Source organism: Fringilla coelebs (genome assembly GCF_963513975.1).
Source record: "Fringilla coelebs genome assembly, chromosome: 18".
In the NCBI taxonomy this organism is placed as follows: Eukaryota; Metazoa; Chordata; class Aves; order Passeriformes; family Fringillidae; genus Fringilla; species Fringilla coelebs.
In genome coordinates, this window is record NC_140044.1 from 4314413 (window position 1) to 4330992 (window position 16580).

Below are 16580 nucleotides of genomic sequence, written 5' to 3' on the forward strand. Positions count from 1 at the left end.
GACAACCTTTCTTTTGGGCACCACTGTAAGTAAGAAGGGCCAGAGAGGATGAATATAAAAAAGAGGAAAGGGAAAGTTTCACTAAACCTCATCCCCGTGACTCTGTCAGTGGCAGCAGCAGCAGCCAAGCTCTGTGGCTGTGGGGATGCTGTGGTCAGGATATGTTCCAGGGTGGCTGCAGAGGCCAGAAGGCTCTGCTTGGGTCAGTGATGACCACCACCAGACTGCCTGGATCTGTGTTTTATTGTGGTTTTGCTTTTCCAGTTAATTTCCTGCTCTGTGGGTGAATTTCCTGCGGAGTCAGTGTACACTGGAGCCCAGCCCCGGGGCAGGATCCTCTGGCTCTCTGCAGCCTGGCAGCTCTGACACTGGCCAGGGTTTGTTACCCCCACAAGTGCAGTTTGGGCATCAAGGCCACTTGTTCTCCCCCTGCTTCCTCTGATCAAGTGCCAGACACAGAGCCCAGAGCTCCATCTGTAAATAAAACTCACTGAATTTGTCCAAATGTCAAAGCACTTGAGCCCACCAGGAACCAAACAGTGTTTTATTCTACATAATAGTAATTTTTCTTGAAACCTGCAGACTTGTGTAGGTTATAGCTGAAGGTAAAGGACTGCTGCTGCTTTTTGTGCAGGCAGAAGAGCAGAGGTGCACAGCAGCTACAAGTTAAATATAGCTACCCTGCTTTGACTCTTTCAGGTAACAAAGTCTTCCATTTCTAATATTCTTGCCTGAAACATCTATTCATTTACTGCATTGGGATGTGACTCCCTGGATCAGCATGCGTTCACACTCGAGCCAGGCTGGGAAAGATGAGAACACTCAACCCCAAAGTTGTCAGTGTTTACACACAAGTCAAGTCCGTAAGGAGTTCAATGTCTTTGCTGGTGTGTCTGATTTTTTTTCCCCCTGACATGTGCAGCCTCTGTTTCTAGGTGCTGAGAGTTTGTTTGTTTGAAGAGTGTGAGGAGAGAGAAGCCTGAGGCTGTCTGACACAGCTGCAGTTGGAGCATCTCTTTCAACTTCTTTTCCTAGGCTGCAAATGGCCTCTGTTCACTTCGTTTTTTTCCTCACTAAAAATCTTCCTGCAGCTCCCAATGTCTTCCTAACACACTTCTGGCAAGGTGAAAAGAGATCTGTGACAGAGAGGAAAGCCCCCAAGGGCAGCAGGTCCGGTCAGTGGGGCAGGTGGGGCTGTGCAGGAGCTGTGTGTCCTTCCCACCAGTGCTCCCAGTGCTGGCTGTTCCTGTACCAGCAGGGCTGGGCTCTCTGCTCTGCCCCAGGGCTCCAGGCCTCACGTGGGGATTGTCTCCAACACAGTGCCAGCCCCCCAAAAGCTCCTTCCAGGGATGCTGCTGCCCACAGGAGTGATGGGCAGGCAGCTGTTACAGCCTGGAGATTGCCCTGCCATTGCACAGACTCCACCCTTTGTAATTATCACACCAAGCCTCCATAAAAGTTGCAGTTCTTCCTCAAGAAATGCACAGTGGTGTTTAAAGTCTTTTCCCACATAGGTAGTTTGACAAACATGAGAGTGTTGTGGAGATCATTAGTGCTAAGAGAAAAACCTCCAAATAAAGCGCCCTGGGATTTATGTGCTCTGTGCTGGTAATAATAATTAGAACATATCCTACTGCAGGTAACTCCCACAACTTGCACTTTGCTCTGAAGCTGGGAAACTCATTGATTAATCCATGGGGTCAATCAGTCCATCTTGTTTGGAGAGTTAATCTCTGGTGTGCAACAGGACTAAGAGTGAATCAGGTTTATTTACTGCTGCTTAATCAGAGAACCCAAACTCTCCTGTAGAGTGGTGAGAGGTTTGTTTCTACTTAGCCTTTAATTGCAAAATGATCTCATTAGTGCCATGGTGAATCTCAGTACCATCCTACAGACACGTGGAATTTAAAGAGCAGAGAACAAAAATGGTTGCCTGTAAGAACTCAGCATCTGCCATAAAGTTTGGTGCAGTTGGTATTGGCAGGATTACCCAAACCCAGACTTCTCTTTTTTAGCCTTTTAATCTGGAGCTGGACCATCAGCTGCACATCGCAGTGGCTTTCTGTCTACATTGCTGCTAAAAACAGAGCAGGACTGTCATGCTGGAACTGCTAGGAAAGGTTTTTAGCCAAAGATAAAGATGCTGAGAACAACATGGAAACCAACAGCAGAGTCACTGTGGTGCTTACCAAAGAAAAGGGCAATTTTCCAAGTTCTCCCACCAGAGAACTTCAAACCTTGTGAGTGTCTTTACCTCTGTCTTTTTCTTACATGACCTGGGCTCATGTATTAATTAACCATTCCTGTGATGCCCCAGTAAGGGAGAGAGATGGGCAGTGGACTCCAAATAAAGCAGCCCTTGCCAAAGCAGGTGCTGGAAATACAGATTTGAGGTTGCACGCTCACAGTAAAGCCTTGAGCATGAAAATGTGGAAAGCAGTGAAGAAGGTCTTTAACAGGAGCACCAATAGATGCAGGTTCATGTTTTTGTGCTGAAGAGAATGCTTGAATGTGAATCCACATCCTGCAAATCCAATTCAAACTCGCTGCCCTTTGAAATCTGGGTAGTATCTCTGTGCCTTTTGGGCAGGAATCTGATGGATAAAATGTAGAAAATCGGGGATAAAAAGACTCCTCTTAATGCTAAATATCAGAAAGAGAATAGGAGGCAATATTCCCTTTACTAATACTTGTTTCTAATCAGATAAAAATAAGTGACAGTGTAGGAAGAATCCCTCTACTAACTGCCAGAACATGTCCATTTATCAAATTTTTCTACCATTGCTCTTTTTTTGAGCTCGCCTCGGAGCTGACAGTGTATGTTTTACAGTGCAGCAAGGTAGATTGATTGATCCTAAATAGAAAAGCCTTTGGGGTCTCGAGCTGATGTTTTAGCTTCAGAAAAAAAACTGAGTAAAGCATGTTAATGTAGAGAAAGGAGCCTGGCTTAATTGGACCAACTCCTGGCTTGCTGAAAATTAATGGCTGGCTGGCTGTTGCCAGAGTGATTCATCTTTTCTATCATGTTCTATAGTCCTTCTCTCCAGGGGTCTGTACTCCCCTCCAATTCCAAACCAAGAGTGAAATATACTTCTTCATTTTTTTTCTTCCTTAAAAACATGTATTTTAGTTGAATTGGCTTCCAGTAAATGAAAAATAGCCCAGGTGGAATATGAAGGAGGCACTCAGTGTCTGGGATTTAGATTTTTGTTTTGTTTGAATGGGATTTAGATTTTTTTTTAATGTACCCTTAACTCCTCGTTGCTACTGGCTGACTGCACACGTGACAGAGGGACTTTTTAAAGGATCCCGATTTGTCTGTTGAATTGTATTGTTCCTTTGCTTGTTCTCTAGCCATGGAAGCAGAAATTCTCTGTAAGCAAGAGCTGATAAAAGTGAATATAAAGCTGGAAAAGGTGTTGAAAGCATTTAGGTGGCTCTGGAAATGAAAAGATGACTTTTCCATGTAGTTCCATCGAGCCCACAGAAGTATTTTGTATTTTTAAAACAAATGACTGGTGCACAAAAAGCCTTGCCATTTTCCCCATAAAACCCACAGTCCTGGCTTTGTGGAAGCAAAACAGCTGCAGGTGACAATGAGGCAGTCAGGAATTCAGTGGTGTGTGCCCAAAACCCACATCTGATCGTGGAGGGGGTTGAGCTTTGCAACTTAAAGAGGGCAAATTCAAAATGCGCCTTTAAACATAAAATACTTCTGTGTCCCTTTTGAAGTCTGTCTGAGCTTCTGCTGGAGGCAGATTGCTGCTCCTTTGCTGATTCCAAGGTGTCACCAGTTGAGTGGCACGTGGAGTCATTTCCAACAAGCATGGAATGGGTTGGGAATGTCATGAATGTTGTATTATTGCATAGTCTGAATAGGAGGATTCGCTGTAACTGAAGATTACAAGAAGATAAATAAAGAAAGATTTTGTTTAACATAATTACATATGGTAGATTGTTATGGTAATTTACTATTATTCCAGTAAGGCAAATATTAGCAGTCATAGCTCAGAGATCATAAATAATGCACTGGAAAATTGGATGCAATGTTTCACATTGACCTGAGATTTGAGAAATGGGTAGAACTGCAGCAGATTTCTCTGCTATTAATTGCAAGAAAATAACATTAAGAACATGCTAAATCATGCTAAATGCTTTCAGCAGATGATAGACTGTGGGATAGTTCATTAATTCTCCAAACTCATTCATCATATTTGTTTTTTACTCCAAGAACACTTAATGAATAATCAATGCTTTGTGAAGCTGAGGGTGTGAGAATGCATATTTTTATATACATTCATATACCAACCAAGATCCATCCATTTATTTCCTATAGTTTTTTTTTTTGCATCAAAGCATTTTTTAAACTGTATACTCTTAAACTCAATCACTAGGGATGTGTTTATTAGTCTTTGAAGCAGCTGTTTGAATTGCTGTTTTTACCTTTTACCAGAAGAGTTTGGTTCTCCCACGGTGCTATAAATATTAAATAAAGACACTAAGAGTTTATTAGTGTGATATCCTTTATGGGGACATGTTGGAAAATGTAACCAATAAAATTAGTAATGAGAAGATAAAAATTACACATTGTCTCCATCAGGTTTTACAGCCATCATTTTTTCCTATTTATGTGTTGTTTTTCTTGTAGAGAAGGAGAAGGGCTCTGAGCATTTAATGAACTGCAGGAAGCAAATCTGGCTGTGTATTGTATGATAGTGTGGGATTTACTGTAAGCAGGAGTGGGACAGACACAGGAGTCCAGGCTTAGATGTAGCACTGTGTGTAAGTGTGATGGCTCAAGTCAGTTTTAATTTCCACAAAACACTGAAACACCATCTCTGAGTTGTTCCAGAGTGGTTAAAATGCCTGTGGTACCTGGATGCATCCATCCTTTTAATACAGAGAAACAAAATAGGACAAGATAAGACAAGAGGGAACAGCCTCAAGTTGCACCAGGGGAGGGTTAGGTTAGATGTGAGGAAAAATTTCTTCATTGAAAGGGTTGTCAAGCAGTGGAACAGGCTGCCCAGGGAGGTGATGGAAGCACCATCCCTGGGAGAGCTCAAATAACATACAGATGTGGCTCTTTGGGACATGGTTTAGGGGTGGACCTGCCAGGGTTGGGTTAAGGGCTGGACTCTGTGATCCTGGAGGTCTCTTCCAGCCTTTGTGACTCCGTAATTCTTTTAAAATCCTTGCCTCCATTATAGCATTTGCCTTCATTTGTAGACAAGATATTTCAGTCACAGAATAATTCCACTGTGTATTTCCATGTGCTCATGGGACTCCATTTCACACAACAATTGCAATAATTTGTGTGACATCCCTTAAATCTTTCACCCTGAACTAATTTGGAAATGCCCAGTAGTTTGTGGGGAGAAGGATCTGCCTCTGTTTGCTTTTTGAAAGTTCATCCTTCTGATTTTTCTGTCTTGTTCACTTGTATCTGGGTGATGGAGGCAGTTTGGATTCCAGGACTCACATCCCAGCCTTGCTCCAGGTTCCCAGCGTGGCCATGGGGAATTCCCTCAGCTGCAGTTGGTTCCCAGTGCTGTGAAACACTTTTCTCACAGACTCACAGAGGGATTGCCCCAACGTAAAGAAGGATGCCTTGAAAATGTGGCCGTGTAAAATTTTATGCTGCACACTTACTTTGCCAAATAAATGCAGCTTCCCAACAAGGCACAGCACGCTCTGCTTCACATTAGCACTTAATGGAGAAATCACTTGGTGAGGCTGTATTGTGCCCGTGCATTTTTGTGGTTAACTGAATGGTTTCGTGCCTGTTCTGAGGCAACAGGAGCCTCTCCACACAGGACATGTTTGGGATTTTTTAATTTCTGGTGTGGTGACACGCAGGGAATGCTGGCCAGGACTGAACCCCCTGCAGAACCAGAGGAGATGGATGAGTGCAGACATTGGGGAGCGTCGGGCCAGAAGTGCCAGGGCAGGAATTCAAGTGATTTGCTCGTGATCACACAGGAGGGCCATTCCGTGCATGGTGAGGACTCTGCCGGTTACACAGACATCTGAAAATCCCCAAGGTTGCAGTTAAGCCATCCTCACCTTAATGATGTTCACAGAAGAGGTGAGGGGGGGATTTGGCAGCTTAGATTTATCACAGTGCACCGGGTGCAAGGGAGCTGGTCAAGAGGCACAACTTGAAAAGCAGATGGATCCTGTTGGAAATAGTCCTGTGTGTTTGCTGCTTTAAAGTTCATCAGGCAAGAAACATCTTTTGCAGAGATAATCCTCAAAACCATGGTGAAAAACAGAGTCCTGAAGGGACCCATATCCTGAACTGTGGGATGATATCCTGCCAGGGGGTTTATCTTAATAAACGAGTATTATCCCTCCTGCTCTTCCAGCCCTATGCTGCCTGCCAGAGGGGGCACTTTTTAATGGACTAGGAGAAGTCAAAGGAAAATCCAGAAGGATAAGGCTAAAAGCAAATTCTTTGGTTTATACCATTTATAGTCCTATTAAATTCAGTATTTCTCTCAGACATTTGGGGGGCAAGAAGTTCAGTGTATTCGTACATCTTTCAAGATCCTGGCTTGATCATTTGACTCTGTCCAGCCAGCTTAACAAGCTAAATAATAAAAGGGAACAATGCAAAACTTGTTGAAATTTTTTTTTCACCCTGTGTCTTTTTTGAAGTAAAATACCATTTTTTTTTCCTCAGATGCCCAGCAGTTTGCTGCAGACTCCTGCAGCTTCTCTTCCCATCACTCAGTACCTGTTTCAGCTTATCAAATTGTTGTACTTCCTCCTTTCATAGAGAAGCAATTAAAAATGATGAGGGTAAAGGGTTAAACCTAAAAGCTTGCTAATGAGGGTGCCTTCTTGGTTTTCCTTTCATCAGGTATTAGATGTTGTTTTCAGCATAAGCTTTCGATAAGCTTCACTGAACATTTTTCCAGTGTATTTTTTTAAAAGTTGGGTTTTTTTCTTTTACCATCCTGTAGAAATGATAGATGTGTGACTCTGCTGTTTATCCAAAATCCTAATTACTGATGCTGCAGCTTTTGAATGTTAAATTCGTGCAGTGTTCTTTAGTCTTCAGACTGGTCAAAGAAAGATTGATTTGTGTCCACAGAGAGTTTTAAGACTAGTAAACACAGCCAATGGTTGTTTATTATTTTTTTTTGCATTATTTGAAAGTCAAGAGTTGCATCAACAGCAAATTATGTAGACTTAGAGATTTCTAAGGGAGAAAAAGGAGGGAAAAAAGCAAAAGTTGTCTGCCATTGAATGAAATTTCAATTTCTGTCTCTACAAGAGCAAAGAGTAGGGGCAAGAGGTAGAACTTGAAAAAATGGAAGAGATTTCCTTCCCTTGAGCTATGCTGTTTATTATAGAACAAGAGCTTGATTTTTTTTCCTAAGCCTGTAATCATATATTTGGGAAAAGTATTTAATATATAAATATATATGAATGAGGTTTATAGATTTTTTGGATCTTTGTGTGTGTGTATATATATATATATATATATATATATATAAACCATTGCAGCTCAGCAGTCTTGCAATATCCCAAGGACTAATTTTCAAAGGGCAGCAAAGAGGATGATTTAGGATTTCTAATCACAGAATCATTTGGGTTAGAAAACACCTCCAAGATCACTGGGTCCAACTGTTCACCCAGCGCTGCCAAGCCCAGCACTGAGCTCTGCCTCTCCCTGTGGTGGGAGTGGGAGCAGCTCAGCTCTGCTGCATTTCCAGTGTGTTTCCTGACTGTGAGCAGCTCCTGTGCCTGGCAGAGCCAAGCAGGGTCATCCCTGCGGGGCTGGAATCTCCTGCAGAGCTGCCCAGGTGAGCCAGGGCCGTTGCTGCTGTGCAGAGTGACTGAAAACTCCGCAGTCTTTGTGTCCTTGAAGCCTTTCTTGCAGTTCCCAAAGGCTCTTAGGAGGGGAGCTGGCTGTGCTGATAATCCCTTGCTGAGCGTTCACCTAGCTGTGCTACCTGAGAGGAGCAATGTGGGGCAGAGAAGGTGCTTTAAAAAAAAAAAAAAAAAGAAAAAAAGAATCAGACGATTTCTCTCAGGATTTTCTCCGTCTCTAGTCAAGTTTGTTTTAAACTAATGGAAGTAATTAGCAAGTCACAGAGGGACTTTGTCTACGAGGTAGCCATTTTTAGATAATGGAGCATAAAAGTCGACACGGTGACATATGACACCAGAGCAGCATCTTGGAGCCACGAGCTGGGTCTTAAGCAGATGTTTAAGTACTTTGAATGCTGAAATCACTACATACACATATAGAAAGGTTGGTTGGTGGTTTTTTTCTCTCAGACTACTGTAGGGCTTTCTTTTAATCTCAGTAAAATCAAAGTAAGCTCTGAAATGTTTTTTAATGTGCAGTCACTATCACTCCTTTCTCTTTTCTTTACATGTCTTTCAGTGAGTGATAGGTGGGTGCTTGGGGAGTAGGGATGGAATTTGAGTTTCACATGGCCATTACACAGCAGAGGGGTGCAGCAATGCAGCACCTGATGTGCCAGGTTCCTAACAGTGACCATGGTGTTGAGCTGAAAATAAATAATGTTTAGAAGTGAAGATGCACTTGATAGGTTCACACATATTTATTGTAGCTGTGAATGCAGGGGAGATTTGCAGAAATTCCAGAGAGATGAAGGTGATCTCCCAGCAGGGTGGTCCCAGAGGTCCAGGGAATCTCCCCTCACAGGTCTCTGAGATTGTCCCAGTTCTTGTAGGTGCCAGCAAACCCTGTGTGTGCTTATCCTCATCCAGGGCTTTCAGGTAGTTTTTATGTACTCGATAACTTTATCCATCTTGTTTTTTGTAAATCAGTGTGTGGCATTCGCTGTTTGTGCCCAGCAGTTGCTGCAGCATTTGGTAACACTTCCCACCACACACATAAAAATGTACCAGTGTGGTCTAAATAAATACAGAGCACAGAAAGCCTTTGGAGATGTGCAGTTACGACACAATCCCAGCACCCCAGTTATTGAGGGGTGCACTTTGCTGAAACAGGGGAAGGATTTTCCCCTCCTCTGCCACAGTCTGCTCCTCATTTCTCTGTCCTTGGATGTGCCTGGGGGCTTTGACAGCCAGATGGGTTGAGCCATTTCCTGGCTGCTTTTTTCTTTCACCTGTGCCATGGTTGGGATTTTTTTTTTAATTTAAATCCAAATTAGTCCTTGATTCAGCTCAGATCAGCACTGCAGAGCTGTGGTTGGCACAGGGGGAAGGGGACAGCCGTGGGACAACTGTCCCAGAAGCTCCTCTCCCCCGGAGTGCCCTGCATCCCTTCTGCCACCACAGCCAGCCTGGCTGGGTCCATCTGACCCAACCCTCCTCCTGCAGGAATTCAGGGTCTGCTGAAGCCCCCAGTGCTGGCCCAGCAGGTTCTCCTGGCTGGGTCCATCTGACCCAGCCCTCCTTCTGCAGGAATTCAGTGTTTGCTGAAGCCCCCCAGAGCTGGCCCAGCAGGTTCTCCTGGCTGGGTCCATCTGACCCAGCCCTCCTTCTGCAGGAATTCAGTGTCTGCTGAAGCCCCCAGCGCTGGTTCTCCTCCTCTCAAGGCAGGCTGGAGCATCTCAGCTCCTCTCCCCCGGAGTGCCCTGCATCCCTTCTGCCACCACAGCCAGCCTGGCTGGGTCCATCTGAGCCAGCCCTCCTCCTGCAGGAATTCAGTGTCTGCTGAAGCCCCCAGTGCTGGTTCTCCTCCTCTCGAGGCAGGCTGGAGCATCTCAGCATGAGAACCTGTCTAGCAATCCGAGCTGGAGCGCTGTGCATGCGCTCTCACTCACTGGGGATGTTTTTACGGGTACAATATGTTTTCCTTCACCACATGTGTGTTCCGCCCCGTGGATTACTGAAATGGCAGAAAGCGTTTTGTTTCCTGTGTTGTTAGCTGCAGGTTCAATTTCTATCCGATTTGTCAATTCTGTCATATAATAGGGTTGAGGGTTTTTTCCTGGTCTAATGTATGTGACACGTTTCGTAATGCCAATAAAAATAGTTTTCAAACTAGACTGTGAAAGACTTTGACCAAAAAAAGGAAAAAATAGAAATATCAGCGACTGGGGAGCTTTGATCTGACAAAGTAGGCTTTCAAATGACACGTTATGGTTTATGAAGCGCAGTTTTACAGTTCCTTTTTGCAGTAGCTGTAACATGTGAGGGGTTGGCCAAGGTGGGAATGCAGCTCAGGACGGGGGTCCAGTTCCAGCAGCGGATGCGTGCTCCAGAGTGGTTTCGACTTTTATTTCTGTGTTAAATTTTTTTGTCGTTGTTTTTCTATTTCTGATAATGGAATTGTTATGGGCTTTTGAATTTCAGTTAAGAATGTGCAAATAGGCTATCTGGTAAGTAGGTTATTGAAGGGTTAGGGAAATGGAGAACATTTCCTGAAAAAAAATACCCACAGCGTGGGTAATAGACTCCAGTTGAATTTAAAAGATAATGGCGACAAGGGAGAAATCCACTTGTACAAATGGGGAACAGCTGTGTTTGAGATCTAATGAAACTGTATCAAATACTTTAAAAATGGCTTACAACTTCTTCCCTGGGGAACAGAGATAAAGCACAAGAGCACTCCTGAAAGGTCGAAGAAACAGTTAAATCATTTCCTTGATGGTTATTAGAGATATAGAAGACATCAGTGAAAATTAAATGTCTGAAACTTGTATTTGATTGCTTTCCTTATCACGCCAATCTCACACATTTCTCCCATCTCTTCCTCTCTGTTCTAGTAAAATTTAATAACTGTGCCGGTAACAAGGGCGTGCGGTACGAAACCAACAGCCTGGACTTCAAGGTGAGGGCGGACGGGACCCTGTACGCCGCCCACCACCTGCAGGTGCCCTCCAAGCAGCTGATCCTGGTGGTGACCGCCTGGGACCCCCAGAGCCTGGGCAGGTGGGAGGCCATGGTCAGGTTTCTGGTGGCAGAGAAGTCCCAACACAACGGACACAAGGTAGGGGTTTTTTTCAAAGCTCTTTTTCCTGTTTTGTTCTTCCTTTGACCCAAAGTGTTTGTGTTGACTGGTCTGTGCTTCATAAGGAAGCCTCCAGGTAGGAGGTACCGTAAGCAGCATCAAATTCCTTGCAAATGATCCTTGAACCTCTCTGACAGAAATTATTTAAGATCTCCAGTGAGGGAGGTGTTCTCTAAGTTCATAGTTCTCTATTTTTAAGTGACCACTTGTCTCTGTCATACAGTGTAGGTCACGTACATCACGTTTGCATCTCAGGGCTTATAATCTCTCTTGACTCAGAGTCAAACCAGGAGATGAAGGGTGAAGAGTCAAAACCAACCTTCTTCCTGATGCTTTTAAGCTCAGATTTCTTTAGTGACAGCACAATCGCGCACTGGCAGCTCTGCCCTGCTGCTCATCTCCCCGCTTCTCAGAGTCACTCTTGCGAGCAATCTGCATGGCCCTGCAGCTTCCAGAGGGGAGATTTGGGCTTGTTCCTTCCCTTGCAAGGACAGGGAGCGTTGCTGCTGCCTGATAAGGGACACGTGCTGACACAGGGGCGGGCAGCGGAGCGCGCGGTGCCAAACGTCCCCTGTGCTCGGCGCCAGCAGCTCCCCTCGCCCACCCCGGCAGGGAAAAGGCAGAGCCAGCCTTGCAGGCAGGAGGATACAGATGGTTTCTCTCTGCTTTAGCTCCATACATGCTGCTGAAAGGCAGGAGGGCTCTGTCCCTGCCCAGCAGTCTGAGAGCAGCGTTCCTTCTGTGAAAATCTGCCGGTGGGCTGCACGGAGCCACTGCAGTTGGGGGCTGCTCCATGAAAACACATTTGTGCTCTGTCCCTGGAGTAGCTGTCACTTTGCCACCTCTTCCATGTAATTTCTGGCAGCAGCAGTTCACATTTTCATTTTCAGTGCTAGTCTGGGCTGAAGATCTTTTACTACATGGAGTAAATGCAGTTATCTTCAGTTATCTCTGGTGCGGTGCTGGGCTGGTTGGGTGGTGACATTTGGGCAGGATTTGGCAGGGAATTGTTTCAGGAGCCTGGTTTATTGCTGGATCTTGAGGACCTGCAGAGTAAGGATGAAGGTGTGTGTCCTGGGAGCAGCCATGGCTCCTCCAGGGACAGGTGGGGTCTCTTGGCCATGGCTGAAATTTGGATTAATGCACCCCAGTAATGGTCCAGACAGCAAGGCTGGCCTCTGCTGTCCTCCTGCCTGTAGTGCTTGGACAGAGGGAAGGGTGGGCAAAGAAGGAGAAACTTCCTGTGTCAAGTTGTTGGAGTTCCACCATGGTAACTCTGTGCCATTTGGGAGAGTTTTTGCCTCATTTGAGACAAAAAGGAAAAGCTTGGACAGACTTACATCTCTCACTTGCCCAGTGGGCTGACCCCTGAGGTTTTGCAGGGCTTGGAGTCATGTGAATGTACTTCTGCTGCTGTTCAGTAGGGCTTGAGCTTGTGAAAGATGTAATTAAACCCTGTTTGTTATTGTCAACTCAGTTTGCCATTTCTAACCAAAGAAATACTGCTTCCTTCTAAAAGTAATTAAATATTGAAGGAACAAAGTAAGATGTCTTACATACTGCTTTAAATTTCTTCTCAGTGTAGCAGGAAAAAAAACCTGAATAAGCACACATTTCTGTTTTAGTAGAATATTTGGTTGGAAATTCATCTAATGTTAATGTAATCTGAACTCTGGTTGAAAACAGAGAGCTAAGCTTCTTAAAATTCATATCCCTCTTTTCCAAAAGCCTTATTAGTGTGTAGTTTGAGGCTGGAAAAATACAGAAAACAAGACTAATGACAAGGTCATAAGCAGTTTTATTGTGGATCCCTATAGCAGGCATCTGACTTGTGTTTTATTTAAATGCCTGTGGTTTTTGCAAGCAAAAAATCCTTTGTTTACTAAAGAAATAAATATGATTATGAGATTATTTTAAAAAATAATAGTGTTTGTGCAGAAAAAAAGAGCTCCAAACCTTACAATATCCAGTTCAATATGTTGCAGGCCACGACCCTTATATGTTTTGTGGCTTTTACTAGAGGCAGATTTCACATTTGGTTTTGTGTAGAATAATATGACTCCAGCAGAACTCTATATATATATATATTTAAAGACATTTCAGATTGTTTTGTTATACTCAGGATATAGAGATAGCAAATGTGGGAGACAGAGGAGGGGGTGAGCTGAGAGAGGGAGGGAGACCAGTTTTCTTCTGGTGCATCCATTTATTTCCATTTTACTTTGTACATTTGTGACTGATTTTGCGAAAATGCTGAACAGTTCCCAGACATTATAAATAATTGGCATGAAATTCAGTTTCTGCACCTGCTGACCACTGTTTGTTGGCACCTGCAGCACAAAAAAAGTGCTTTTCCCTTGTCCTCCTCAGCTCCATGAGCCCTCAGTGAGGGCAGTCCCTCGTGAGAGGGGCCCCTCAGAACCCCCTCTGAAAGGATAAATCAGAATTTAGTTCATGATTATCCAGGGATTAGAACTGCATCAAAACCAGCCCTCCTAGAATGGCCATGATTAGACATTTGGTTTATTGTGGAGGCTGGAATACAGAATAAATGTTATGGGAGAATTCAGTGTTTTTGGGGTGCTGGCTGAGATTCTGGGGGAGCAGGAGTGAGCCTGTGGGGACAGTGGGGACAGTGGGCTGCTTTCCAGGAGAGCACAGGGGATTTATCCAGCCATAAATGATCCTTTGGATCTGTGATCCTTTCTTGTCACAGTGTGACTGAAAATCCGTGCAGCAGGGCTTTGGTGGTGGCCAGGGGCTTCCAGCAGATGATTTCTGGTTGGGCCAGTGCTCCCCTTTGTGCTTTCCCTGCCACATCAGAAGGTTTGGTGCTCACACCTGTGCCCCAGATGCCCCAGCTGAGCCTGGCTCTTGATGCAGCCCAACATTTTAATGGGGAGGGACCCAGCACAGTGACAATTCCCCCTCTTTCACAGAGTTGGCCTTATAAATGTGCTGATTGCTTGAGATGAGTGAATAACCTGCCAGTTTGCAGTGAAAAACACTGCAAGGAAAGAGTTCTAACTACTACATTAAAGTGTCATGCTAGTAGGGTGAAATGATAGAAAAGAAGGCAAATACTTTAAAAATGTATTTTATGATACATGGAGCATACATTTCCCCTCCTCCCCAGCAAACACTTGAATGTAAACTTTTTTTTTTTTCTGGTTAATACAAGTGATGTGAGTAACTCAGGGAACTTTTTTGTTCAGTCTTGCAGGAAACCTGATAGCAATTCAATTAGAAAATGCAAATGAGGTCACACATTTCCCACAAGAGTGCTGAATTACCCCAGAGGAAACTGAGTGATATTCCAGCATAACAATAAATACTTAAGATAAAGTTTCTTCCACCGTTCTCCTCTGGCTGCCTGTTGTTCCAATTGAAAGTTTCAATCGGGGCTGTGGGTGTAGTTTGGGAAGAAAGAAAAAGAAAAAGAAAAAAGAAAAGAGAAAAAAAGAAAAGAATAAAGGAGAAAAGGAAAAGAGAGAAGATGCTATTTTTATGAAATAATATAAAGTCTTTGTGGCTTGTGTCAGCATTTGTGAAAGATGAACTTGAGTGGGATAATGCTTCAGAAGAAAACAAAGTAAAGCCAGGCTTTACTTATCTGGAATTAGCACTGTAATGTCTTCTTTTCTAAGAGTGCATGCTATTATTTTGAAGAATTGGATATTGATTCAACCAAAAGTCTAAAAATGAAGATTATGTTTGTGAACAGTGACATTGCTGAGGACTGCAGTCTTCAGAGTGTCCCGTTTTTTAGTTACAGAAACTCAAATTTTCCCAATTATGAGTAGAAATATTGTGCCATTTGTCCTTCACACCCTGCACCTGCCCTCTGTGTCCATCAGTCCAAGCTCCTCCTCATCATTCCTTGAAAATCAATTTCCTCCACCTCCTGTGTTGGCTCATCCCATCTGAAGTTCTGACCTTCTCATTTATATTGTTTGTTTTCTTTAATTTTCACTCCTTTCATGTGTCCAAGGCACATCTGGCAAATTTTCTTCTGTATTTATTTAGCTGTCTATTTTTCTATCGTTCTCACCTCACAAGTTAAAATCCAGATTGTAGAAATACAGCATAGAAAGGAATTTATAGCAGAAGAGCTTAGAGGTACAGGATATATTCAGCACATGTAAGATGTCAATCATCTGCTGCCAGCAATGGAAAAAAATTCGTTTGGAAAAAAAAATTACTGTTTTCTTTAAACTGTATTTATGTCAACCAAAGTTTCTCATTGTTTGAGCTTTTCAAATTCTGAGCATGGGAATATGTAAATTTTTGTAATGTTAAATCACTGGGAATTGTGCAGTTAAATTCAGAAATATATGAGGTCTGCAGCTAGTGTTTAAAACATTGAAAACTGCTGTCAGAAATCAATTCTTGCTTAAGCCCAGCTTGTGTTTTATTATATCTCATCTTATTTTGGGCTGCTTTCATAACCCAGCTATGAGTCCACAGCCAGACAATGTGAATGTGAAAAGCTGGTTCTTACAGACAGAGGGCTTTTTTTTATTTTATTTTATTTAAAGCCTTTAAATAATCATCTGTGGTATTTCACCTGGCTGAGGTTATAAATTCCAAGTACAGCCTTTTATTGCTGATCACAAGCACAAAGGTCTCTGGGCAAGGAAAGGCTTATTCAGCACTGCTCTCATTCATGACCTGGGTTATTGTGCAGCCAGGATGCCTGCACGAGGCTGGGGAGCCTCCCTTGAAGGAGGAAAATCAGAGTTTAAGTGGGATCTGTGCTTCCAGTGACTCCAGTCTCCCTGGCACTGTTGGGCAGGTGCACCTGGAGGAAATGAGACAAAAGGTGTTCGCTTTCCTTCTTCCTTCTTTTCCCTGCACTGGGGTGAAATGTTTTCTATGGCATCAGGGAGAGGGGAGTTTGCCCCATCAAACTGTTTTATCACTAGAGAAGGGCTGAAAAAAAAGAGGTTTTAGTTGTCATCCTGTCTTTTTCTGACGATACTGGTGCATGTTTTAGGTACTGGGTCATTACTGTGGCACTGTCCTCTTTCACTAGCTCTGTGGGGGATCCCAGGCAGTAACTAAATCCAGCAAAATGGCAGCTGGAATAATTTTTATTTCTGTACCTCATCAGTCAAGCCAGACCTGGATTTATCTGTCAGGGAGGGTACATGCAGAGATTTCTGTTTCCTTCAGCTAACTTGTGAGACATTGAGATAACTTGTGAGACATTGTTTGGGGTTTTAACAAATCAGATCGGTGGAAAAGATCAGAAAGAAGGAGACTAATGAATTAGTATCATTTAATTGTTACCAGTGAGACTGCTCATGATAATTGTGCAAGTCTAATGAAGATGCAGCTGCTGAACTTGCCTGACCTCGTGCTTGAGTGAGTTTGAGCATCTCACGTGTAATCATTGCAGGAGAGAGTGCTGGTTGTGTGTGAACCTCCCTGGCCTGATTTTCAGGTGTGCTGCCTGCCCTTGCCTTGTGCTGCAGCCAGGATAAGATGTGACACACAGGTGCTCATTGCCTTGGAAAATCAGCCCACTACGGGAAGTTTCCAAGCGCTGCACTTGCTGCATTCGGTTCTTAAGCAGTCAGCATCATAGCAAGGGTCAGGCTCAAAGCCGTGCTCA

General features: G+C 43.7%; 1 protein-coding gene across 1 annotated transcript in view; it reads left to right on the forward strand.

Moving 5' to 3' along the window:
- Positions 1-16580, forward strand: part of CDH4 (cadherin 4) — a gene marked incomplete at its 5' end in the record, with an annotated part of 414254 nt that overhangs the window by 236362 nt on the left and 161312 nt on the right. The window contains one exon of the mRNA XM_084217634.1: positions 10719-10942. Within this exon, the coding sequence (XP_084073760.1) occupies positions 10719-10942 (224 nt within the window). The remainder of the gene's footprint in view (positions 1-10718; positions 10943-16580) is intronic.